General features: G+C 44.9%; 1 protein-coding gene across 1 annotated transcript in view; it reads left to right on the top strand.

Annotated features, from left to right (window-relative positions):
• The first annotated feature begins 9,281 nt into the window (after positions 1 to 9,281).
• LOC135515540 (nephronectin-like) overlaps positions 9,282 to 27,500 on the top strand; it is a 27,774-nt gene continuing 9,555 nt past the window's right edge. Inside the window, exons 1-6 of the mRNA XM_064939156.1 lie at positions 9,282 to 9,732; positions 13,488 to 13,588; positions 13,777 to 13,869; positions 17,306 to 17,425; positions 23,914 to 24,033; positions 27,246 to 27,380. Of these exons, the coding sequence (XP_064795228.1) occupies positions 9,632 to 9,732; positions 13,488 to 13,588; positions 13,777 to 13,869; positions 17,306 to 17,425; positions 23,914 to 24,033; positions 27,246 to 27,380 (670 nt within the window). The 5' untranslated portion in view covers positions 9,282 to 9,631. The remainder of the gene's footprint in view (positions 9,733 to 13,487; positions 13,589 to 13,776; positions 13,870 to 17,305; positions 17,426 to 23,913; positions 24,034 to 27,245; positions 27,381 to 27,500) is intronic.

Raw genomic sequence — 27,500 nt, 5'->3', positions numbered from 1 at the left:
AGCGCGAGCACCCACCGTGGAGCATGTCTGTCTCTGTCTGGTAGAGAGGAGAGGAGGGAGGGGGCACCGACACACTGATCTGCCTCCCTTCGGTAAACGTTACCCGTGGGGTTAAAAACCAAACGGCGGAAACGGGTAAAAGTCTCGAGCAGGTTATGGCGACCTGTGAGGCTAGTGGGAAGGAAAAGAGGGATAATAATGAATGATGGCGGAGGGAGGGAGGGCAGACTGATAAGGCGCGCTGTGCCTGCGTGCATCCTCAAAGACGCGCAGTGAGTGACGGGAGGGGAGGGAGCACGCAAAGGTATAACGGGGCCGGGCTCCTCCCGGGGCGCTCACGGCGGGGAGAAGAAGAGATGAGGAGGGGAGGGAGGTGTTATTGTGGGCGAGGAGAGTGTTCGTTTCTTCCAGCTGTCTGTCGCTGCGTGCGGCTGATTGGAGCGTGGCGAGTTGTGGAACAGAAGAACCCCCGCTGATCATTGGCTAAGAAGCAGTAACTATTTGCATATAATATAACATTTGAAATGTCTTTGTTATTTTGGAACTTTGGTGAGAGTAATGTTTACTGTTCATTTTTATAGTTTATTTCACTTGCTTTGGCAATGTAAACATGTTTCCCATGCCAATAAAACCCCTTAAAATGAAATTGAAAAATGTAATTGGAGGGAGAGAGAAAGAGTGGTAAGGAGAGAAGGTACAGAAATGGACAGAGAGAGAGAAGGGCCTTCTACACCATCAAAAGGAACATAAAAATTGACATATGAACTAGGATCTGACTAAAAATACATGAATCAGTCATAGAGCCCATTGCCCTTTATGGTTGTGAGGTTTGGGGTCTGCTCACCAACCAAGACTTCACAAAATGGGACTCTGCATGCAGAATTCTGCAAAAATATCCTCCGTGTACAACGTAGAACACCAAATAATGCAGAGCAGAATTAATTATCAAAATCCACAAAAAAGCCGTTAAGTTCTACAACCACCTAAAAGGAAACGATTCCCAAATCTTCCATAACAAAGCTATCACCTACAGAGAGATGAACCTGGAGAAGTCCCCTAAGCAAGCTGGTCCTGGGACTCTGTTCACAAACACAAACACAACCTACAGAGCCCCAGGACGGAAACACAATTAGACCCAACCAAATCATGAGAAAACAAAAAGATAATTACTTGACACGTTGGAAAGAATTAACAAAAAAACAGAGCAAACTAGAATGCTATTTGCCCCTAAACAGAGAGTACACAGTGGCAGAATACCTGACCACTGTGACTGACCCAAACTTAAGGAAAGCTTTGACTATGGACAGACTCAGTGAGCATAGCCTTGCTATTGACAAAGGCCGCCGTAGGCAGACATGGCTCTCAAGAGAAGACAGGCTGTGTGCTCACTGCCCACAAAATGAGGTGGAAACTGAGCTGCATTTCCTAACCTCCTGCCAAATGTATGACCATATTAGAGAGACATATTTCCCTCAGATTACACAGATCCACAAAGAATTTGAAAACAAATCCAATTTTGATAAACTCCCATATCTACTGGGTGAAATTCCACAGTGTGCCATCACAGTAGCAAGATTTGTGACCTGTTGTCACAAGAAAAGGGCAACCATTGAAGAACAAACACCATTTTAAAAACAACCCATATTTATGTTTATTTATTTTCCCTTTTGTACTTTAACCTGTTGATGCTCTGGGGGCGCTATTTCATTTTTGGATGAAAAAAGTTCACGTTTTAAACAAGATATTTTGTCACAAAAAGATGCTCGACTATGCATATAATTGATAGCTTTCGAAAGAAAACACTCTGACGTGTCCAGAACTACCAAGATATTTTCTGTGCGTGCCCTAGAACGTGAGCTTCAGGCAAAACCAAGATGAGACGGCATCCAGGAAATGAGCAGGATTTTTGAGGCTCTGTTTTCCATTGTCTCCTTATATGGCTGTGAATGCGAGAGGAGTAAGTCTGCCCTTTCTGTCGTTTCCCCAAGGTGTCTGCAGCATTGTGACGTATTTGTAGGCAGATCATTAGAAGATTGACCATAAGAGACCACATTTACCAGGTGTCCGCCCGGTGTCCTGCGCCGAAATTGGTGCGCAAAACTCAGCTGCCAGTATCTTTCCATGGGATACAGAGAGGAAAGCAAGCTTCCACGAACTGCATATCAATGAAGAGATATGTGAAAAAACACCTTGAGGATTGATTCCAAACAACGTTTGCCATGTTTCGGTCGATATTATGTAGTTAATCCGGAAAAAGTTTTACGTTGTAGGTGACTGAATTTTCGGGTCGTTTCGGTAGCCAGACGCAATGTAGAAAACGGAACGATTTCTCCTACACACAGACACTTTCAGGAAAAACTGCGCATTTGGTATGTAACTGAGAGTCTCCTCATTGAAAACATCAGAAGCTCTTCAAAGGTAAATGATTTTATTTATTTGGTTATCTGGTTTTTGTGAAAATGTTGCGTGCTAAATGCTACTCAAAATGCTATGCTAGCTTTGCATACTCTTACACAAATTAGTCAATTTCTATGGTTCAAAAGCATATTTTGAAAATCTGAGATGACAGTGTTGTTAAGAAAAGGCTAAGCTTGAGAGCAGGCGCATTATTTTCATTTTATTTGCGATTTTCAGAAATCGTTAACGTTGCGTTATGCTAATGAGCCTGAGGCTTTAGTCACAAACCCGGATCCGGGATGGGGAGTTCCAAGAGGGTTTAACTATTTGTACATCGTTACAACACTGTATATAGACATAATATGACATTTGTAACGTCTTTATTCTTTTGGAACTTCTGTGAGTGTAATGTCAACTGTTCATTTTTATTGTTTATTTCACTTTTGTATATTATCTACCTCACTTGCTTTGGCAATGTTAACACATGTTTCCCATGCCAATAAAGCCCTTAAATTGAAATTGAAAACATTTTATTTGAGGGAGAGAGAGAGAGAGAGAGAGATGGATGGAGGGAGAGAGAGAGAGAGAGAGAGAGAGAGAGAGAGAGAGATGGATGGCTGGAGGGAGAGAGAGAGATGGATGGAGGGAGAGAGAGAGAGAGAGAGATGGATGGAGGGAGAGAGAGAGAGAGAGAGAGAGAGAGATGGATGGAGGGAGAGAGAGAGAGAGAGAGAGATGGGTGGATGGAGGGAGAGAGAGAGAGAGAGAAAAGAGCGACGAGAAGAGAAAGGTGGGGGAGATTCCAACATGTCACATCGTTGTCTTGGAACTTGTTCATGACCACAGCAGTACAATACTGCCTCTATGTGGAGGAATGTGTTCAACCTGTAGTTTTACAACAAAGACAGTTGATCCATGAATACTTATCAACCTGCAGGCAGCAAGGTTAAGGCATTTATTAATGCCATTTGGCAGACACTTGTCCAGGAAACAACTTACAGTAGTGATTGCATATGTTATATATAAACAAATCTATAAAGCACACAGGACCAACTGATCTAAGAAGTACACCTCCTAGCCTCTAAACAGCACACCTCCTACTCTATAAACAGCACACCTCCTACTATAAAAACAACACACCTCCTACTCTATAAACAGCACACCTCCTACTCTATAAACAACACACCTCCTACCCTATAAACAGCACACCTCCTACTCTATAAACAACACACCTCCTACTCTATAAACAGCACACCTCCAACTCTATAAACAGCACACCTCCTACTCTATAAACAACACACATCCTACTCTATAAACAGCACACCTCCATCTCTATAAACAGCACACCTCCTACCCTCTAAACAGCACACCTCCTACTCTATAAACAACACACCTCCTACCCTATAAACAGCACACCTCCTACTCTATAAACAGCACACCTCCTACTCTAAAAACAACACACCTCCTACTCTATAAACAGCACACCTCCTACTCTATAAACAACACACCTCCTAACCTATAAACAGCACACCTCCTACTCTATAAACAACACACCTCCTACTCTATAAACAGCACACCTCCTACTCTAAAAACAACACACCTCCTACTCTATAAACAGCACACCTCCTACTCTATAAACAACACACCTCCTACCCTATAAACAGCACACCTCCTACTCTATAAACAACACACCTCCTACTCTATAAACAACACACCTCCTACTCTATAAACAATACACCTCCTACCCTCTAAACAACACACCTCCTACTCTATAAACAGCACACCTCCTACTCTATAAACAACACACCTCCTACCCTCTAAACAGCACACCTCCTACTCTATAAACAACACACCTCCTACTCTATAAACAGCACACCTCCTACTCTATAAACAACACACCTCCTACCCTCTAAACAGCACACCTCCTACTCTATAAACAGCACACCTCCTACTCTATAAACAACACACATCCTACTCTATAAACAGCACACCTCCTACCCTCTAAACAACACACCTCCTACTCTATAAACATCACACCTCCTACTCTATAAACAACACACCTCCTACTCTATAAACAACACACCTCCTACCCTCTAAACAACACACCTCCTACCCTCTAAACAACACACCTCCTACCCTCTAAACAGCACACCTCCTACCCTCTAAACATCACACCTCCTACCCTCTAAACAGCACACCTCCTACCCTATAAACAACACACCTCCTACCCTCTAAACAGCACACCTCCTACCCTCTAAACAACACACCTCCTACTCTATAAACAACACACCTCCTACTAAACAACACACCTCCTACCCTCTAAACAACACACCTCCTACCCTCTAAACAGCACACCTTCTACCCTCTAAACAACACACCTCCTACTCTATAAACATCACACCTCCTACTCTATAAACAACACACCTCCTACTCTATAAACAACACACCTCCTACCCTCTAGACAACACACCTCCTACCCTCTAAACAGCACACCTCCTACTCTATAAACATCACACCTCCTACCCTCTAAACAGCACACCTCCTACTCTATAAACAACACTCCTCCTACCCTCTAAACAGCACACCTCCTACTCTATAAACAACACACCTCCTACCCTCTAAACAGCACACCTCCTACTCTATAAACAGCACACCTCCTACTCTATAAACAACACACCTCCTACTCTATAAACAACACACCTCCTACTCTATAAACAACACACCTCCTACTTTATAAACAACACACCTCCTACCCTCTAAACAGCACACCTCCTACCCTCTAAACAGCACACCTCCTACCCTCTAAACAGCACACCTCCTACTCTATAAACAACACTCCTCCTACCCTCTAAACAGCACACCTCCTACCCTCTAAACAGCACACCTCCTACCCTCTAAACAGCACACCTCCTACTCTATAAACAACACTCCTCCTACCCTCTAAACAGCACACCTCCTACCCTCTAAACAGCACACCTCCTACCATATAAACAGCACATATACTGTCATAATGTCATAATGTTCATTAGTATATTATAATGTCATAATGTTATAAACAGTTCATTAGTATGTTATAATGTTATAATGTCATAATGTCATAATGTCATAATGTTATAATGTTATAATGTTCATTAGTATATTATAATGTCATAATGTTATAAACAGTTCATTAGTATGTTATAATGTTATAATGTCATAATGTCATAATGTCATAATGTTATAATGTTATAATGTTCATTAGTATATTATAATGTCATAATGTTATAAACAGTTCATTAGTATGTTATAATGTTATAATGTCATAATGTTATAATGTCATAATGTTATAATGTCATAATGTTATAATGTCATAATGTCATAATGTCATAATGTCATAATGTTATAATGTCATAATGTTATAATGTCATAATGTCATAATGTTATAATGTTATAATGTTATAATGTTATAATGTTATAATGTCATAATGTCATAATGTTATAATGTCATAATGTTAAATTGTCATAATGTTATAATGTTATAATGTTATAATGTTATAAACAGTTCATTAGTATATTATAATGTTATAATGTTATAATGTCATAATGTCATAATGTTATAATGTCATAATGTCATAATGTCATAATGTCATAATGTTATAATGTCATAATGTTATAATGTTATAATGTTATAAACAGTTCATTAGTATATTATAATGTCATAATGTCATAATGTCATAATGTTATAATGTCATAATGTTATAATGTCATAATGTTATAATGTCATAATGTTATAATGTTATAAACAGTTCATTAGTATATTATAATGTTATAATGTTATAATGTCATAATGTTATAATGTCATAATGTCATAATGTTATAATGTTATAATGTTATAATGTCATAATGTTATAATGTTATAATGTTATAATGTTATAAACAGTTCATTAGTATATTATAATGTTATAATGTCATAATGTTATAATGTCATAATGTTATAATGTTATAATGTCATAATGTCATAATGTTATAATGTCATAATGTTATAATGTTATAATGTTATAATGTCATAATGTCATAATGTCAAAATGTTATAATGTTATAATGTTATAATGTCATAATGTCATAATGTTATAATGTCATAATGTTATAATGTCATAATGTTATAATGTCATAATGTCATAATGTTATAATGTCATAATGTTATAATGTCATAATGTTATAATGTCATAATGTTATAATGTTATAATGTTATAATGTCATAATGTCATAATGTCAAAATGTTATAATGTTATAATGTTATAATGTCATAATGTCATAATGTCATAATGTTATAATGTCATAATGTTATAATGTCATAATGTTATAATGTTATAATGTCATAATGTCATAATGTTATAATGTCATAATGTTATAATGTCATAATGTTATAATGTCATAATGTTATAATGTCATAATGTTATAATGTTATAATGTTATAATGTCATAATGTTATAATGTTATAATGTTATAATGTTATAAACAGTTCATTAGTATATTATAATGTTATAATGTCATAATGTCATAATGTTATAATGTTATAATGTTATAATGTCATAATGTTATAATGTTATAATGTTATAAACAGTTCATTAGTATATTATAATGTTATAATGTCATAATGTCATAATGTTATAATGTTATAATGTTATAATGTTATAATGTCATAATGTCATAATGTCATAATGTCATAATGTCATAATGTCATAATGTTATAATGTTATAATGTCATAATGTTATAATGTCATAATGTTATAATGTCATAATGTTAAATTGTCATAATGTTATAATGTTATAATGTTATAATGTTATAATGTTATAAACAGTTCATTAGTATATTATAATGTTATAATGTTATAATGTTATAATGTCATAATGTCATAATGTCATAATGTTATAATGTCATAATGTCATAATGTCATAATGTCATAATGTTATAATGTTATAATGTTATAATGTCATAATGTTATAATGTTATAAATAGTTCATTAGTATATTATAATGTTATAATGTTATAATGTTATAAACAGTTCATTAGTATATTATAATGTTATAATGTTATAATGTTATAATGTCATAATGTCATAATGTCATAATGTTATAATGTCATAATGTCATAATGTCATAATGTCATAATGTTATAATGTTATAATGTCATAATGTCATAATGTCATAATGTTATAATGTTATAATGTCATAATGTCATAATGTCATAATGTCATAATGTCATAATGTTATAATGTTATAATGTTATAATGTCATAATGTCATAATGTCATAATGTCATAATGTTATAATGTTATAAACAGTTCATTAGTATATTATAATGTCATAATGTCATAATGTCATAATGTTATAATGTTATAAACAGTTCATTAGTATGTTATAATGTCATAATGTCATAATGTTATAATGTCATAATGTTATAATGTCATAATGTCATAATGTCATAATGTCATAATGTTATAATGTCATAATGTCATAATGTTATAATGTCATAATGTTAAATTGTCATAATGTTATAATGTCATAATGTCATAATGTTATAATGTTATAAACAGTTCATTAGTATATTATAATGTCATAATGTTATAATGTTATAATGTCATAATGTTATAATGTTATAATGTTATAATGTTATAATGTTATAATGTCATAATGTCATAATGTTATAATGTTATAATGTCATAATGTCATAATGTCATAATGTTATAATGTTATAATGTCATAATGTTATAATGTCATAATGTTATAATGGCATAAATAGTTCATTAGTATATTATAATGTTATAATGTCATAATGTCATAATGTTATAATGTTATAATGTTATAATGTCATAATGTCATAATGTCATAATGTTATAATGTTATAAACAGTTCATTAGTATGTTATAATGTTATAATGTTATAATGTCATAATGTCATAATGTCATAATGTTATAATGTTATAAACAGTTCATTAGTATGTTATAATGTTATAATGTTATAATGTTATAATGTTATAATGTCATAATGTTATAATGTTATAATGTTATAATGTTATAATGTCATAATGTCATAATGTTATAATGTTATAAACAGTTCATTAGTATGTTATAATGTTATAATGTTATAATGTCATAATGTTATAATGTTATAATGTTATAATGTTATAATGTTAAATTGTAATACTGTCCCCCTCCCTCCCTCCCTCCCTCCCTCCTTCCTTCCTTCCTCCCTCCCTCCCCCTCTCTCTCTCCCTCTCTCTCTCTCTCTCTCTCTCTCTCTCCCTCCCTCCCTCCCTCCCTCCCTCCCTCCTTCCTTCCTTCCTTCCTTCCTTCCTTCCTTCCTTCCTTCCTTCCTTCCTTCCTCCCTCCCTCCCTCCCCCTCTCTCTCTCTCTCTCTCTCTCTCTCTCTCTCTCTCTCTCCCTCCCTCCCTCCCTCCCTCCCCCTCTCTCTCTCTCTTTCTCTCTCTCTCCTCTCTCTCTCTCTCTCTCTCTCTCCCTCTCTCTCTCACTCTCTCTCTATCTCTCTCGCCCTCTCTCCTCTCTCTCTCTCTCTCTCTCGCCCTCTCTCCTCTCTCTCTCTCTCTCTCTCTCTCTCTCTCTCACTCTCTCTCTATCTCTCTCGCCCTCTCTCCTCTCTCTCTCTCTCTCTCTCTCTCTCTCGCTCCTCTCTCTCTCTCTCTCTCTCTCTCTCTCTCTCACTCTCTCTCTATCTCTCTCGCCCTCTCTCCTCTCTCTCTCTATCTCTCTCGCCCTCTCTCTCTCTCTCTCTCTCTCTCTCTCTCTCTCTCTCTCTCTCACTCTCTCTCTATCTCTCTCGCCCTCTCTCCTCTCTCTCTCTCTCTCTCGCCCTCTCTCCTCTCCTCTCCTCTCCTCACCTCCGGCAACTTGACAGACAGACCTTGAGTTTGGATTTCTTGCGCTATGGACTCTCGCTTACAACCGATTAACCGCCACACCTTTGAGCTCTCTGTGAACTGTATGGTCTGTTAAACCCGGAGAACGTCGTGACTCCCAACGCAGCCCACAGACGCACCGGAGCTGAACAACCAGGGCAAAACAACCGGACTAAAAACCCGGTAGGAGAGCAGGCTACAGTCTGGACTCTCGTTCTGAGGAACGTATTACCTTGACGAGACTAGTTTCCCTATAAACAAAAGACGTTGAATAGACAGAACATAAGTGAATCTTTTACGGTGCAGCAGGCTACGACTGTATGTGATTTTACTGAGGATAATGAGACTTTCTAGGAAGGAGTTGGTATGGATTATTAACCCACTGCTGCTGTGTCTGAGCTGTTCAGGAGGAGGGATAGCTGATTATACAGTTGACAACAGGTACGATTGTTTTTATTTAGCCTTTATTTAACCAGGTAAGTAATTGAGAACACATTATATTTTACATTTACTGGTGTGTGTTTTTGAGGTGTTCTCGGCGGGTGGCAGACCGTATTATCATCGACAGTAATCAGACAATAGATAACTACAACCTCAGCACTGGTTCCTTATCAGATGAGGAGAGGGGAGGAGAGGAGAGGAGGAGGGAGGGAGGGAGGGAGGGAGGAGGAGAGGAGAGGAGATGAGAGGGGAGGAGAGGAGAGGAGAGGGGAGGGAGGGGAGGGGGAGGGAGGAGGGGAGGGAGAGGAGAGGAGAGGAGGAAGGAGGGAGGGAGGGGGAGGAGGAGGAGGAGCGAGAGGAGAGGAGAGAGGAGAGGAGAGGAGAGGAGAGGAGGAGGGAGGGAGGGAGGGAGGGAGGGAGGGAGGGAGGGAGGGAGGGAGGGAGGGGAGGGAGGGAGGGAGGGAGGGAGGGAGGGAGGGAGGGGAGGAGAGGAGATGAGGGGAGGGGAGGAGGGGAGAGGAGGGGGGGAGGGAGGGAGAGGGGGGGGAGGGAGGGGAGAGGAGGAGGAGAGGAGGAGGAGGAAGGAGGGAGGGAGGGGGAGGGGGAGGAGGAAGGAGCGAGAGAAGAGGAGAGGGAGGAGGGAGGGAGGGAGGGAGGGAGGGAGGGAGGGAGGGAGGGGAGGGAGGGAGGGAGGGAGGGAGGGAGGGAGGGAGGGAGGGAGGGAGGGAGGGGGAGAGGAGAGGGGAGGAGAGGAGAGGAGAAGGGAGGAGAGGGAGAGGAGGAAGGAGGGAGAGGAGAGGAGTGAAGAGGAGAGGAGAGGATGAAGGATGGAGGGAGATGGGAGGAGGAAGGAGGGAGAGGGAGAGGAGGAAGGAAGGAGGGAGAGGAGAGGAGAGGAGGAGGGAGGGAGAGGAGAGGGAGAGGAGAGGAGAGGGGAGGAACGGAGAGGAGAGGGGAGGAGAGGAGAGGATGAAGGATGGAGGGAGAGGGGAGGAGGAAGGAGGGAGAGGAGAGGAGAGAAGAGGAGAGAAGAAGAGAGGAGGGAGGGAGGGAGAGGGGAGGAGGAAGGAGGGAGAGGAGAGGAGGAGGGAGGGAGGGAGGGAGAGGAGGAAGGAGGGAGGGAGAGGGGAGGGAGGGAGGAGGGAGAGGAGAGGGAGAGAAGAGGGGAGGAGAGGGAGAGGAGGAAGGAGGGAGGGAGAGGGGGAGGGGAGGAAGGAGGGGAGAGGAGAGGAGAGAAGAGGAAAGAAGGAGGGAGGGAGAGGGGGAGGAGGAAGGAGGGAGAGGAGAGGAGAGGAGGAAGGAGGGAGAGGGGAGGGGAGGAGAGGAGAGGAGGAAGGAGGGAGAGGAGAGGGGAGGAGAGGAGAGGAGAGGAGAGGAGGGAGAGGGGAGGGGAGGAGAGGAGGAAGGAGGGAGAGGGGAGGAGAGGAGAGGAGGAGGTAGGGGGGGGAGAGGGGAGGAGGAAGGAGGGAGAGGAGAGGATGAAGGAGGGAGGGAGAGAGGAGGAGATAGGAGGGAGAGGAGAGGAGAGGAGAGGAGAGGAGAGGAGAGGAGAGGAGAGGAGAGGAGAGGAGAGGAGAGGAGAGGAGAGGAGAGGGGGAGCATATTTTGCCAGTGAGTTGAGATGTCTTTCCATGACAGTTGAGATGTCTAGACGTAAATCATGTCTAAACAGGAACCAGAGAGGAAGATATGTCAGGAGAACACACACACACACACACACACACACACACACACACACACACACACACACACACACACACACACACACACACACACACACAACACACACACACACACACACACACACACACACACACACACACACACACACACACACACACACACACACACACACACCAGGACTGACGTTAGGCTAAACATAAGACATCAAACATGACCCAGATTCACTCTGCGGTTCACAACAACATGGTTCAAAACAACACGAGAGAACAATGATAGTAACACTACTTTAGACCCTGTGGGACTCAGTCGTTAAACAACAATGATAGTAACACTTTTAGACCCTGTGGGACTCAGTAGTTAAACAACAATGATAGTAACACTACTTTAGACCCTGTGGGATTCAGTAGTTAAACAACAATGATAGTAACACTACTTTAGACCCTGTGGGATTCAGTAGTTAAACAACAATGATAGTAACACTACTTTAGACCCCGTGGGGCTTAGGAGTTAAACAACAATGATAGTAACACTACTTTAGACCCCGTGGGACTCCGTAGTTAAACAACAATGATAGTAACACTACTTTAGACCCCGTGGGGCTTAGGAGTTAAACAACAATGATAGTAACACTACTTAGACCCTGTGGGACTCAGTCGTTAAACAACAATGATAGTAACACTTTTAGACCCTGTGGGACTCAGTAGTTAAACAACAATGATAGTAACACTACTTTAGACCCTGTGGGACTCAGTAGTTAAACAACAATGATAGTAACACTACTTTAGACCACGTGGGACTCAGTAGTTAAACAACAATGATAGTAACACTACTTTAGACCCCATGGGACTCAGTAGTTAAACAACAATGATAGTAACACTACTTTAGACCCCGTGGGACTCAGTAGCTAAACAACAATGATAGTAACACTTTTAGACCCTGTGGGACTCAGTAGTTAAACAACAATGATAGTAACACTACTTTAGACCCCGTGGGACTCAGTAGCTAAACAACAATGATAGTAACACTACTTTAGACCCTGTGGGACTCCGTAGTTAAACAACAATGATAGTAACACTACTTTAGACCCCGTGGGACTCAGTCGTTAAACAACAATGATAGTAACACTACTTTAGACCACGTGGGACTCAGTAGTTAAACAACAATGATAGTAACACTACTTTAGACCCCGTGGGACTCTGTAGTTAAACAACAATGAATATACCATTTGTTTAATTCTTGACTGTGCCGAACATGATTCTGTATAGAACTCAACCACACACTCGAAGTTCACTCTCTCTCTGACGCGAGATATGTGGATTCAGATATCTGTGACCCACAGGGCCCGCAGGAAGTCGACCCTTATAATCAAGCAACAGACACTGAAACTGGGTTTGACCCTTATAATCATCAACAGACACGAAACTGGGTTCGACCCTTATAATCAAGCAACAGACACTGAAACTGGGTTCGACCCTTATAATCAAGCAACAGACACTGAAACTGGGTTCGACCCTTATAATCAGCAACAGACACGAAAACTGGGTTCGACCCTTATAATCAGCAACAGACACGAAAACTGGGTTCGACCCTTATAATCATCAACAGACACGAAAACTGGGTTCGACCCTTATAATCATCAACAGACACGAAAACTGGGTTCGACCCTTATAATCATCAACAGACACTGAAACTGGGTTCGACCCTTATAATCAACAACAGACACAGAAACTGGGCTCCAAACCCAACTGGCTGTTTTTGAGACCAACTTGGTTCGAAACTCGGGTCTCATGCGCCACAACAAGACTGTGTTAGACCACTGAGGTAAAGCTTAGGCCAGCGTGGTTCACTGTGATTGGCTACTGACTGAAGGTGCTGATCTGTGATTGGCTACTGACTGAAGGTGCTGATCTATGATTGGCTACTGACTGAAGGTGCTGATCTGTGATTGGCTACTGACTGAATGTGCTGATCTGTGATTGGCTACTGACTGAAGGTGCTGATCTGTGATTGGCTACTGACTGAAGGTGCTGATCTGTGATTGGCTACTGACTGAAGGTGCTGATCTGTGGTAGGTGGGCGGGCCAGGAGCTGTTGTCCAATGGGCTGTGTCAGTACGGGACCAGGGTGGAGTGCTGCTGGGGCTGGAGAAGGGCTTCCTGGGGGCACTGCCAACGTGAGTACACACTTACATAACGTAGCATCCGTGAAAAGATGCCTGAGCTCCCACTTCCATTTTTTAGGTGAAATATCTTACTGTGTGTGTGTGTGTGTGTGTGTGTGTGTGTGTGTGTGTGTGTGTGTGTGTGTGTGTGTGTGTGTGTGTGTGTGTGTGTGTGTGTGTGTGTGTGTGTGTGTCAACAGCTTTGTGCCAACAGGAGTGTCAGCATGGAGAGTGTGTCGGTCCGGATAAATGCACGTGCCATCCAGGATACACTGGTAAAACCTGCAATCAAGGTAGAACTGTGTGTGTGTGTGTTTGCCCCTAGCAGGTGTTCCATATCAAAGAGACCCTCAGAACCTCAGATTATGATTTATCATGGCCTGGAGGAGAGAGAGAGAGGAGAGAGAGAGAGGAGAGAGAGAGGAGAGAGGAGAGGAGAGGAGAGGAGAGGAGAGAGAGGAGAGAGAGAGGAGAGAGGGCGAGAGAGAGAGGGCGAGAGAGAGAGAGAGAGAGAGAGAGAGAGAGAGAGAGAGAGAGAGGAGGGAGGAGAGGAGAGAGAGAGGAGAGAGGGCGAGAGAGAGAGATGAGAGAGGGCGAGAGAGAGAGGGCGAGAGAGAGAGAAGGCAGTTAACTTAGAATGAGAATTTTAGGAAGAGATTTAGAGTGGAAGAAGTTGGTAGGAGAGAGGCTGTTAATGAATGTTGAACTGTAATAGTTATAAAAACAGAGAGAGGCTGTTAATGAATGTGGAACGGGAGGTTTAAAACCAGAGAGAGGCTGTTAATGAATGTGGAACGGGAAGTTTAAAAACAGAGAGAGGCTGTTAATGAATGTGGAACGGGAGGTTTAAAAACAGAGAGAGGCTGTTAATGAATGTGGAACGGGGGGTTTAAAAACAGAGAGAGGCTGTTAATGAATGAATGTGGAACGGGAGGTTTAAAAACAGAGAGAGGCTGTTAATGAATGAATGTGGAACGGGGGGTTTAAAACCAGAGAGAGGCTGTTAATGAATGAATGTGGAACGGGGGGTTTAAAACCAGAGAGAGGCTGTTAATGAATGTGGAACGGGAGGTTTAAAACCAGAGAGAGGCTGTTAATGAATGTGGAACGGGAGGTTTAAAACCAGAGAGAGGCTGTGAATGAATGTGGAACGGGGGGTTTAAAACCAGAGAGAGGCTGTTAATGAATGTTGAACTGTAATAGTTATAAAAACAGAGAGAGGCTGTGAATGAATGTGGAACGGGGGGTTTAAAACCAGAGAGAGGCTGTTAATGAATGAATGTGGAACGGGAGGTTTAAAACCAGAGAGAGGCTGTTAATGAATGTGGAACGGGGGGTTTAAAACCAGAAGGAGCCTTTTGGAACTAGACTTGACACTCCGGCACCGCTTGCCGTGCGGTAGCAGAGAGAACCGTCTATGACTTGGTTGACTGGAGTCTTTGACAATATTTTGGGCCCTCCTTTGACACCGCCTGGTATAGAGGTCCTGGATAGCAGGAAGCTTGGCCCCATACTGGGCCGTACGCACTGCCCTCTGTAGAGCCTTACGGTCGGATGACCAGCAGTTGCCATACCAGGCGGTGATGCAACCGGTCAGGATGCTCTCGCTGTTGCAGCTGTAGAACCTTTTGAGGATCTGGGGACCCATGCCAAATCTTTTCAGTCTCCTGAGGGGGAATAGGTTTTGTCATGTCCTCTTCACGACTGTCTTGGTGTGTTTGGACCATGTTAGTTTGTTGGTGATGTGGACACCAAGGAACTTGAAGGTCTCGACTCACTCCACTACAGCCCCGTAGGCTGGGAAAAGGTTTTGTTGTGCCCTCTTCACCACAACTGTCTTGGTGTGTTTGGTTAGATATGATGATATGATAGTTTGTTGGTGATGTTGACACCAAGGAACATGGAACTCTCGACCCACCAGCCCTGTCGATGAGAATGGGGGCGTGTTTGGCCCTCCTTTTCCTGTCGCCACGATCAGCTCCTTTGTCTTGCTCACATTGAGGGAGAGGTTGTTGTCCTGGCACCACACCGCCAGGTCTCTGACCTCCTCCCTATAGGCTGTCTCATCATTGTTGTGATCAGGCCTACCACATGATGGAGTCATGCTTGGACACACAGTCGTGGGTGAACAGGGAGTACCGGAGGGGACTAAGCACACACTCCTGAGGGGATCAGCGTGGCAGACATGTTGTTGCCTACCCTTACCACCTGGGGGCGGCCCATCAGGAAGTCCAGGATCCAGTTGCAGAGGGAGGTGTTTAGTCCCAGGGTCCTTAGCTTAGTGATGAGCTTTGAGGGCACTATTGTGTTGAACACTGAGCTGTAGTCAATGAATAGCATTCTCACATAGGTGTTCCTTTTGTCCAGGTGGGAAAGGGCAGTGTGGAGTGCAATAGAGACTGTGGATCTGTTGGGGCGGTAAGCGAATTGGAGTGGGTCAAGGGTTTCTGGGATAATGGTATTGATGTGAGCCATGACCAACCTTTGAAAGCACTTTTTTTTTTAAAGTTTGTTTTACTCACTGCTTTAGCACACTCTGCCATCCCAGATGTCTTAGCCATGTCTGAATCCTGGCTAAGGAAAACCACCAAAAACCCTGAAATCTCCATCCCAAACTATAACATTTTCCGCCAAAGGGGGCGGTGTGGCAACTACTATCCAGGTCCCAAACAATTCGAGCTTCTACTTCGAAAAATTCACCTTTCCAGAAACAAGTCTCTCACTGTCGCCGCTTGCTATAGACCACCCTCTGCCCCCAGCTGTGCCCTCGACACCAAATATGAATTAATTGCCCCCCATCTATCGATCTATCTTCTGAGCTTGTGCTACTAGGTGACCTAAATTGGGACATGCTTAACACCCTGGCCATCCTACAATCTAAGCATGATGCCCTTAATCTCGCACAAATGATCAATTATCCTATCAGGTACTTATAGACACAAGTGTAAAGGGATGAAGAAAATGTACATAAAGATATGTGAATGAGTGATGGTACAGAACGGCTTAGGCAAGATGCAGTAGATGGTATCAAGTACAGTATATACATATGATATGAGATGAGTAATGTAGGGAATGTAAACATTATATTAAGTGGCATAGTTTAAAGTGGCTAGTGATACATTTTTTACATCAATTTTTTCATTATTAAAGTGGCTGGAGTTGAGTCAGTATGTTGGCAGCAGCCACTCTGCTGTGCCTTCTTCTGTCTGTGTGGATGGACCAATTCAGTTTGTCCTTGATGTGTACGCCGAGGAACTTAAAACTTTCTACCCTCTCCACTACTGTCCTGTCGATGTGGATAGGAGGGTGCTCCCTGAAGTCCATGATCATCTCCTTAGTTTTGTTGACGTTGAGTGTGAGGTTATTTTCCTGATGCCACACTCAGAGGGCCCTCACCTCCTCCCTGTAGGCCGTCTTGTCGTTGTTGGTAATCAAGCCTACCACTGTCGTGTCGTGTGCAAACTTGATGATTGAGTTGGAGGCGTGCGTGGCCACGCAATCGTGGGTGAACAGGGAGTACAGGAGAGGGCTCAGAACGCACCCTTGTGGGGCCCCAGTGTTGAGGATCAGCGGGGTGGAGATGTTGTTACCTACCCTCACCACCTGGGGGCGGCCCGTCAGGAAGTCCAGTACCCAGTTGCACAGGGCGGGGTCTCGAGCTTGATGACGAGTTTGTCTCTTCGTCTCCCTCTCTCTCTCTCTCCCCCCTCCCTCCCTCTCTCCCTCCAGATCTGAATGAATGTGGGCTAAAGCCCAGACCATGTAAACATCGCTGTATGAACACACAGGGCAGCTACAAGTGCTACTGTCTAAATGGATACATGCTGCAACCTGATGGAACCTGCAGGAGTGAGTCTCTCTAACACACACACACTCACACACACACACACACACACACACACACACACACACACACACACACACACACACACACACACACATACACACGCACACACGCACGCACGCACGCACGCACACACGCACGCACACACACACACACACACACACACACACACACACACACACACACACACACACACACACACACACACACACACACACACACACACACACACACACACACACACACACTTACTTACTCTTTCCCATAACTTAACAGCATTACATGTTATGCTTCAGCCGCTAACCCTAGGACACTCTAACCATAGGAAACTCTAACCCTAGGAAACTCTAACCATAGGAAACTCTAACCCTAGGAAACTCTAACCCTTGGAAAACTCTAACCATAGGAAACTCTAACCCTAGGAAACTCTAACCATAGGAAACTCTAACCATAGGAAACTCTAACTTTAGGAAACTCTAACCCAGTAAACTCTAACCCTAGGAAACTCTAGCCCAGTAAACTCTAGCCCAGTAAACTCTAACCCAGTAAACTCTAGCCCAGTAAACTCTAACCCAGTAAACTCTAACCCTAGGAAACTCTAACCATAGGAAACTCCAGCCCTAGGAAACTCTAGCCCAGTAAACTCTAACCCAGTAAACTCTAACCCAGTAAACTCTAACCCTAGGAAACTCTAACCATAGGAAACTCCAGCCCTAGGAAACTCTATCCATAGTAAACTCTAACCCAGGAAACTCTAACCCTAGGAAACTCTAACCATAGTAAACTCTAACCCAGGAAACTCTAGCCCAGTAAACTCTAACCCAGTAAACTCTAACCCAAGAAACTCTATCCCTAGGAAACTCTAGCCCAGTAAACTCTAACCCTAGGAAACTCTTACCATAGGAAACTCTAGCCCTAGGAAACTCTAGTCCAGTAAACTCTAACCCAGGAAACTCTAACCCAGGAAACTCTAACCCTAGGAAAATCTAAACATAGGAAACTCTAACCCTAGGAAACTCTAGCCCAGTAAACTCTAAGCTAAGGAAACAATTTACCACCCCCTCCCTCCTTATTCCTCCACCCCCTCCCTCCTCCCTCTCTGCGGACAATTTTGAACAAAAGGTTGAGGACATCCGCTCCTCATTCACTCAGCCTATTGAGTCCACTGGTCTCACCCATCCTCATCAACTCATCCCTGACCACTGTCTTTGTTCCATCCTCATCACCTCATCCCTGACCACTGTCTTTGTTCCATCCTCATCAACTCATCCCTGACCACTGTCTTTGTTCCATCCTCATCAACTCATCCCTGACCACTGTCTTTGTTCCATCCTCATCAACTCATCCCTGACCACTGTCTTTGTTCCATCCTCATCAACTCATCCCTGACCACTGTCTTTGTTCCATCCTCATCAACTCATCCCTGATCACTGTCTTTGTTCCATCCTCATCAACTCATCCCTGACCACTGTCTTTGTTCCATCCTCATCAACTCATCCCTGACCACTGTCTTTGTTCCATCCTCATCAACTCATCCCTGACCACTGTCTTTGTTCCATCCTCATCAACTCATCCCTGACCACTGTCTTTGTTCCATCCTCATCAACTCATCCCTGACCACTGTCTTTGTTCCATCCTCATCAACTCATCCCTGACCCCTGTCTTTGTTCCATCCTCATCAACTCATCCCTGACCACTGTCTTTGTTCCATCCTCATCAACTCATCCCTGACCACTGTCTTTGTTCCATCCTCATCAACTCATCCCTGACCACTGTCTTTGTTCCATCCTCATCAACTCATCCCTGACCACTGTCTTTGTTCCATCCTCATCAACTCATCCCTGACCACTGTCTTTGTTCCATCCTCATCAACTCATCCCTGACCACTGTCTTTGTTCCATCCTCATCAACTCATCCCTGACCACTGTCTTTGTTCCATCCTCATCAACTCATCCCTGACCACTGTCTTTGTTCCATCCTCATCAACTCATCCCTGACCACTGTCTTTGTTCCATCCTCATCAACTCATCCCTGACCACTGTCTTTGTTCCATCCTCATCAACTCATCCCTGACCACTGTCTTTGTTCCATCCTCATCAACTCATTCCTGACCACTGACCGCATCCCCTCTGAGTTCAACATGGCCCGAGTCACTCCCCTCCTCAAGAAACCAAAACTCGACTCATCTGACGTCAAACTACAGACATGTGTCCCTTCTTCATTTTCTTTCTCATTATCTGTCTCAGAACCATCTTCTGGACTCCTAATCAGTCAGGCTTCAAGATGGGTCACTCAACCCAGACTGCTCTCCTCTGTGCTGTCTAAGCTGACTCTCTCTCTGCTGTTCTCATCCTCCTCGATTTATCTGCTGCCGTTGACACTGTGAACCATCAGATCCTCCTCTGCACCCTCATAGGGCTGGGCATCATGAGCTCTGTCATATCCTCACATGGTCTCTCCTATCACTTCTATGCGGATGACACTCAACAACTTTTCTCCCTCCCCTCTTCTGATACAAAGGTGGCAACATACATCTCTGTGTGCCTGACAGATATCTCAGCTTGGATGTCGGCCCACCACCTCAAGCTCAACCTGGACAAGACAGAGCTGCTGTTCCTCCCAGGGACTGGAAGACCACTCTAGAACCTCTCCATCACGGTTGACAACTCCACGGTGTCCCCCTCCCAGAGTGCAAAGAACCTTAGCGCGACCCTGGACAACACCCTGATGTTCTCTGCAATCATCAAAGCAGTGACTCACTCCTGCAGGTTCATGTTATACAACATCCGTAGAGTACGACCCTCCCTCACACAGGAAGAGACCCTACCTCACACAGGAAGAGGAATGTCGGTAGAGTACGACCCTCCCTCACACAGGAAGAGACCCTACCTCACACAGGAAGAGGAACGTCCGTAGAGTACGACCCTCCCTCACACAGGAAGAGGAATGTCGGTAGAGTACGACCCTCCCTCACACAGGAAGAGACCCTACCTCACACAGGAAGAGGAATGTCGGTAGAGTACGACCCTCCCTCACACAGGAAGAGACCCTACCTCACACAGGAAGAGGAACATCTGTAGAGTACGACCCTCCCTCACACAGGAAGAGGAACATCCATAGAGTACGACCCTCCCTCACACCGGAAGAGACCCTACCTCACACAGGAAGAGGAACATCTGTAGAGTACGACCCTCCCTCACACAGGAAGAGGAACATCCGTAGAGTACGACCCTCCCTCACACAGGAAGAGACCCTACCTCACACAGGAAGAGGAACATCTGTAGAGTACGACCCTCCCTCACACAGGAAGAGGAACATCCATAGAGTACGACCCTCCCTCACACCGGAAGAGGAACATCCGTAGAGTACGACCCTCCCTCACACCGGAAGAGGAACATCCGTAGAGTACGACCCTCCCTCACACAGGAAGAGACCCTACCTCACACAGGAAGAGGAACATCCGTAGAGTACGACCCTACCTTACACAGGAAGAGACCCTACCTCACACAGGAAGAGGAACATCCGTAGAGTACGACCCTCCCTCACACCGGAAGAGGAACATCCGTAGAGTACGACCCTCCCTCACACAGGAAGAGACCCTCCCTCACACAGGAAGAGGAACATCCGTAGAGTACGACCCTCCCTCACACCGGAAGAGGAACATCCGTAGAGTACGACCCTACCTCACACAGGAAGAGACCCTCCCTCACACAGGAAGAGGAATGTCGGTAGAGTACGACCCTCCCTCACACAGGAAGAGGAACATCCGTAGAGTACGACCCTCCCTCACACAGGAAGAGGAACATCCGTAGAGTACGACCCTACCTCACACAGGAAGAGGAACATCCGTAGAGTACGACCCTACCTCACACAGGAAGAGGAACATCTGTAGAGTACGACCCTCCCTCACACAGGAAGAGGAACATCTGTAGAGTACGACCCTCCCTCACACAGGAAGAGGAACATCCGTAGAGTACGACCCTCCCTCACACAGGAAGAGGAACATCCGTAGAGTACGACCCTACCTCACACAGGAAGAGGAACATCCGTAGAGTACGACCCTACCTCACACAGGAAGAGGAACATCTGTAGAGTACGACCCTCCCTCACACCGGAAGAGGAACATCCGTAGAGTACGACCCTACCTCACACAGGAAGAGACCCTCCCTCACACAGGAAGAGGAACATCCGTAGAGTACGACCCTACCTCACACAGGAAGAGGAACATCCGTAGAGTACGACCCTACCTCACACAGGAAGCGGCACATCTGTAGAGTACGACCCTCCCTCACACAGGAAGAGGAACATCCGTAGAGTACGACCCTCCCTCACACAGGAAGAGGAACATCCGTAGAGTACGACCCTACCTCACACAGGAAGAGACCCTACCTCACACAGGAAGAGGAATGTCGGTAGAGTACGACCCTCCCTCACACAGGAAGAGGAACGTCCGTAGAGTACGACCCTACCTCACACAGGAAGAGGAACATCCGTAGAGTACGACCCTACCTCACACAGGAAGAGACCCTCCCTCACACAGGAAGAGGAACATCTGTAGAGTACGACCCTACCTCACACAGGAAGAGACCCTACCTCACACAGGAAGAGGAACATCCGTAGAGTACGACCCTACCTCACACAGGAAGAGACCCTACCTCACACAGGAAGAGGAATGTCGGTAGAGTACGACCCTCCCTCACACAGGAAGAGGAACGTCCGTAGAGTACGACCCTACCTCACACAGGAAGAGGAATGTCGGTAGAGTACGACCCTCCCTCACACAGGAAGAGGAATGTCGGTAGAGTACGACCCTCCCTCACACAGGAAGAGGAACGTCCGTAGAGTACGACCCTACCTCACACAGGAAGAGGAACATCCGTAGAGTACGACCCTACCTCACACAGGAAGAGACCCTACCTCACACAGGAAGAGGAATGTCGGTAGAGTACGACCCTCCCTCACACAGGAAGAGGAACATCCGTAGAGTACGACCCTCCCTCACACAGGAAGAGGAACATCCGTAGAGTACGACCCTACCTCACACAGGAAGAGACCCTACCTCACACAGGAAGAGGAACATCTGTAGAGTACGACCCTACCTCACACAGGAAGAGGAACATCTGTAGAGTACGACCCTACCTCACACAGGAAGAGACCCTACCTCACACAGGAAGAGGAACATCCGTAGAGTACGACCCTACCTCACACAGGAAGAGACCCTACCTCACACAGGAAGAGGAACGTCCGTAGAGTACGACCCTACCTCACACAGGAAGAGACCCTACCTCACACAGGAAGAGGAACATCCGTAGAGTACGACCCTACCTCACACAGGAAGAGACCCTACCTCACACAGGAAGAGGAACATCTGTAGAGTACGACCCTACCTCACACAGGAAGAGGAACATCCATAGGGTACGACCCTACCTCACAAAGGAAGAGGCGCAGGTCCTAATCCAGGCACTTGTCATCTCCCGTTTGGACTACTGCAACTCGCTGTTTGCTGGGTTCCCCCCATGTGCCGTCTTAACCCTGCATCTTATTCGGAACGCTGCAGTAAGTCTGGTGTTCAACCTTCCCAAGTTCTCTCATGTTACCCCGCTCCTCCACAAACTCCACTGGCTTCCAGTCGAAGCTCACATCCACTACAAGACCACAGTGTTTACCTACAGAACAGCAAGAGGAACTGTCCCTCCATACCTTCAGGCTCTGGTCAAACCCTACACCCCAACCCATCCACTACAAGACCACAGTGTTTACCTACAGAACAGCAAGAGGAACTGTCCCTCCATACCTTCAGGCTCTGGTCAAACCCTACACCCCAACCCATCCACTACAAGACCATGGAGATTACCTACAGAACAGCAAGAGGAACTGTCCCTCCATACCTTCAGGCTATGGTCAAACCCTACACCCCAACCCATCCACTACAAGACCATGGAGATTACCTACAGAACAGCAAGAGGAACTGTCCCTCCATACCTTCAGGCTATGGTCAAACCCTACACCCCAACCCATCCACTACAAGACCATGGAGATTACCTACAGAACAGCAAGAGGAACTGTCCCTCCCTACCTTCAGGCTCTGGTCAAACCCTACACCCCAACCCATCCACTACAAGACCATGGAGATTACCTACAGAACAGCAAGAGGAACTGTCCCTCCCTACCTTCAGGCTCTGGTCAAACCCTACACCCCAACCCATCCACTACAAGACCATGGAGATTACCTACAGAACAGCAAGAGGAACTGTCCCCCCCTACCTTCAGGCTATGGTCAAACTCTACACCCCAACCCGAGCACTCCGTTCTGCCACCTCTGGTCTCTTGGCCCTCCCTCTCCTACGGGAGAGCAGCTCCCGCTCAGCCCAGTCCAAGCTCTTCTCTGTCCTATCACCCCAACGGTTGAACCATTGTTCTTTAGTGATGTTATGAGTGTTTCTGTACCCTGGGATAATGGTTTCCCTGTATTTCCTGTCTACTTCCTGTTTAGATGCCCGTACCTGTGTCAGGGCCAACTGTCAGTACGGCTGTGAGGTTACCAAAGGGGTGGTGAGGTGCCAGTGTCCTTCTCCAGGGTTACGGCTGGGGCCAGACAGACGCACCTGTGTGGGTGAGTATTATGGTCTGGTCTGATTACACACAATAACACTATAATTTTGCTGTTGTTCTCCCAATTGGCTATAAATTCCAGTCTGCAATCCTATTGGATGACAGCACTAGTCTATCCACCAATCAGTGGAGTGAATTACAGTCATCTTCACCTGCTCTGACAAATGACTCATTGTCTCTCTCTGGCGCCCTATTCACTATATAGTGCACCAATGTATAGGGCAAAACTAATAATCCCCACAGGGTTAGGAGTACAGTATAGAGCCCACAGGGTTAGAAGTACCGTATAGAGCCCACAGGGTTATGAGTACCGTATAGAGCCCACAGGGTTAGGAGTACCGTATAGAGCCCACAGGGTTAGGAGTACCGTACAGAGCCCACAGGGTTAGGAGTACCGTATAGAGCCCACAGGGTTATGAGTACCGTATAGAGCCCACAGGGTTAGGAGTACCGTATAGAGCCCACAGGGTTATGAGTACCGTATAGAGCCCACAGTGTTAGGAGTACCGTATAGAGCCCACGGGGTTATGAGTACCGTATAGAGCCCACAGGGTTAGGAGTACCGTATAGAGCCCACAGGGTTAGGAGTACCGTATAGAGCCCACAGGGTTATGAGTACCGTATAGAGCCCACAGTGTTAGGAGTACCGTATAGAGCCCACGGGGTTATGAGTACCGTATAGAGCCCACAGGGTTATGAGTACCGTATAGAGCCCACAGGGTTAGGAGTACCGTATAGAGCCCACAGGGTTAGGACTACCGTATAGAGCCCACAGGGTTATGAGTACCGTATAGAGCCCACAGGGTTAGGCGTACCTTATAGAGCCCACAGGGTTAGGAGTACCGTATAGAGCCCACAGGGTTAGGAGTACCGTATAGAGCCCACAGGGTTAGGAGTACCGTATAGAGCCCACAGGGTTAGGAGTACCGTATAGAGCCCACAGGGTTAGGAGTACTGTATAGAGCCCACAGGGTTAGGCGTACCTTATAGAGCCCACAGGGTTAGGCGTACCGTATAGAGCCCACAGGGTTATGAGTACCGTATAGAGCCCACAGGGTTAGGAGTACCGTATAGAGCCCACAGGGTTAGGAGTACCGTATAGAGCCCACAGGGTTATGAGTACCGTATAGAGCCCACAGGGTTAGGAGTACCGTACAGAGCCCACAGGGTTAGGAGTACCGTATAGAGCCCACAGGGTTATGAGTACCGTATAGAGCCCACAGGGTTAGGAGTACCGTATAGAGCCCACAGGGTTAGAAGTACCGTATAGAGCCCACAGGGTTAGGAGTACCGTATAGAGCCCACAGGGATAGGCGTACCTTATAGAGCCCACAGGGTTAGGCATACCGTATAGAGCCCACAGGGTTATGAGTACCGTATAGAGCCCACAGGGTTAGGAGTACAGTATAGAGCCCACAGGGTTAGGAGTACCGTATAGAGCCCACAGGGTTATGAGTACCGTATAGAGCCCACAGGGTTAGGAGTACCGTACAGAGCCCACAGGGTTAGGAGTACCGTATAGAGCCCACAGGGTTATGAGTACCGTATAGAGCCCACAGGGTTAGGAGTACCGTATAGAGCCCACAGGGTTAGAAGTACCGTATAGAGCCCACAGGGTTAGGAGTACCGTATAGAGCCCACAGGGATAGGCGTACCTTATAGAGCCCACAGGGTTAGGAGTACCGTATAGAGCCCACAGGGTTAGGAGTACCGTATAGAGCCCACAGGGTTAGAAGTACCGTATAGAGCCCACAGGGTTATGAGTACCGTATAGAGCCCACAGGGTTAGGAGTACCGTATAGAGCCCACAGGGATAGGCGTACCTTATAGAGCCCACAGGGTTAGGAGTACTGTATAGAGCCCACAGGGTTAGGAGTACCGTATAGAGCCCACAGTGTTTGGAGATTATGAAATAGGAACAGAACAGCGTTGATTCTGACCATAGAAGAGCAGCTAGCTTGTCTAACTCTCGGTCTGTTCTGGAGCGCCGGTCTGTTCTGGAGCGCCGGTCTGTTCTGGAGCGCCGGTCTGTTCTGGAGCGCCGGTCTGTTCTGGAGCTTGTCTGTTCTGGAGCGCCGGTCTGCTCGGGAGCGCCAGTCTGTTCTGGAGTGCCGGTCTGTTCTGGAGCGCCGGTCTGTTCTAGAACGCCAGTCTGTTCTGGAGCGCCGATCTGTTCTGGAGCGCCGATCTGTTCTGGAACGCCAGTCTGTTCTGGAGCTTGTCTGTTCTGGAACGCCGGTCTGTTCTGGAGCGCCGGTCTGTGTCGTGAAAAACTTTAGCAGCACGATGAGAGAGAGATAAAGAGAGCGTGTGTGTGTGTGTGTGTGTGTGTGTGTGTGTGTGTGTGTGTGTGTGTGTGTGTGTGTGTGTGTGTGTGTGTGTGTGTGTGTGTGTGTGTGTGTGTGTGTGTGTGTAGTGAATGTTTACACGTGTGTAATATGGTGACTCATCATTTTATTCATTTTTACACATAGTCATTACTCTTCATAGTCATTATTCTTCATAGTCATTATTCTTCATAGTCATTATTCTTCATAGTCATTACTCTTCATTGTCATTACTCTTCATAGTCATTATTCTTCATAGTCATTATTCTTCATAGTCATTACTCTTCATAGTCATTATTCTTCATAGTCATTATTCTTCATAGTCATTATTCTTCATAGTCATTATTCTTCATAGTCATTACTCTTCACAGTCATTACTCTACATAGTCATTACTCTTCATAGTCATTATTCTTCATAGTCATTATTCTTCATAGTCATTACTCTTCATAGTCATTATTCTTCATAGTCATTATTCTTCATAGTCATTACTCTTCATAGTCATTATTCTTCATAGTCATTATTCTTCATAGTCATTATTCTTCATAGTCATTACTCTTCACTGTCATTACTCTTCATAGTCATTACTCTTCATAGTCATTACTCTTCATAGTCATTATTCTTCATAGTCATTACTCTTCATAGTCATTACTCTTCATAGTCAATATTCTTCATAGTCATTACTCTTCATAGTCATTATTCTTCATAGTCATTACTCTTCACTGTCATTACTCTTCATAGTCATTACTCTTCATAGTCATTATTCTTCATAGTCATTATTCTTCATAGTCATTATTCTTCATAGTCATTACTCTTCACAGTCATTACTCTTCATAGTCATTACTCTTCACAGTCATTACTCTTCTATGTCTTCCTCTTCTGTCTTAGATGTTGATGAGTGTGTGGCGGGTCGAGGGGTGTGTCCTCGGAACAGGAAGTGTCAGAACACCTTCGGCAGCTATGTGTGTAAATGTTACCATGGTTACAAACTCACCTACATCAACGGCAGATACCACTGTATAGGTAAGATACACACACACACACACACACACACACACACACACACACACACACACACACACACACACACACACACACACACACACACACCCAACAACTCGAACCGTGCACACATCAATAGAG

The sequence above is a fragment of the Oncorhynchus masou genome, chromosome 27 (assembly GCF_036934945.1).
Source record: "Oncorhynchus masou masou isolate Uvic2021 chromosome 27, UVic_Omas_1.1, whole genome shotgun sequence".
NCBI classification, from domain to species: domain Eukaryota; kingdom Metazoa; phylum Chordata; class Actinopteri; order Salmoniformes; family Salmonidae; genus Oncorhynchus; species Oncorhynchus masou.
This window is presented reverse-complemented; position numbering and strand designations above follow the sequence as displayed.